Source organism: Plasmopara halstedii (assembly GCF_900000015.1).
Source record: "Plasmopara halstedii genome assembly, contig: Scaffold_623, whole genome shotgun sequence".
NCBI classification, from domain to species: domain Eukaryota; phylum Oomycota; class Peronosporomycetes; order Peronosporales; family Peronosporaceae; genus Plasmopara; species Plasmopara halstedii.
Genome location: NW_020187541.1, coordinates 1 through 780, shown reverse-complemented (window position 1 = coordinate 780; position 780 = coordinate 1). Strand labels below are relative to the sequence as shown.

At 51.9% G+C, this 780-nt stretch overlaps 1 protein-coding gene across 1 annotated transcript; it reads left to right on the top strand.

The window, feature by feature from the left end:
- Positions 1-15: 15 nt before the first annotated feature.
- On the top strand, positions 16-576 carry PHALS_12643 (integrase core domain protein; the record flags this gene model as incomplete). The annotated part of the gene is made up of 1 exon (XM_024728233.1): positions 16-576. The coding sequence occupies one exon, from the start codon at positions 16-18 to the stop codon at positions 574-576; it is 561 nt and encodes a 186-aa protein (XP_024578731.1).
- Between the last annotated feature and the right edge of the window lie 204 nt (positions 577-780).

The following is a 780-nucleotide window of genomic DNA, read 5'->3' as shown; positions in this document are numbered from 1 at the left end:
ATGAGCCCAAGCACCATGTACTCAACCCAAGTCTCCACCAAAGTCGCCATCGACAAATCCAACGGTGACAACTACGTGACGTGGACCCACTACATGCGAGGCGTGTTTTTGACCAAGTCGGTGTGGTATGTCGTAAACCGGAAGACGACCCCAACCTTTGCGGATTCTCGCATCAAGGACGAGTACATCAAGGCCAGCAACTTCGCGTTCGGCCGGATGCTGCTCCACATCGACCCGGACTACCATCACGTGGTTGACAACTGTGAAGAAGCGTGGAGCGCATGGCAGCGTTTGCAACAACTCTACAGTCAATCGCAAAAGGCTGGTCGTATTTACTTGAAGCGACAGCTTTTCAGCATGGAGATGGCTGAAGGCGCAAACGTATTGCATCACTGCAACGAAGTCCTCAACATAAGCACACAGCTACGCGGCATTGGCGCTAAAATGGAGGATGAAGACGTTGCGATCTGCTTGCTACGCAGATTTCCAAAGATTTATGAAAACGTTGTTCTTAACTTGGAGATGAGCAGTACAGAACTCAAGACGCAAGACGTTGTGAAGGTGCTGACTAATTAGCATATCAAGCGGCAAGGCGAGAAGACTCCGACGGTCAAGACTGAGGACGCGGCAAAGGCGTTTAGTACTGACCGAGAGCCTCGCCAGTGCACGTACTGCAATAAATTGGGGCGCACGGCGGAGAGGTGCTGTACCAAACAGAAGGACGACAAAAGTGGAGGTCGACGCGGCGGTCATAACCGTGGACGCGTTGCTAACAATGTC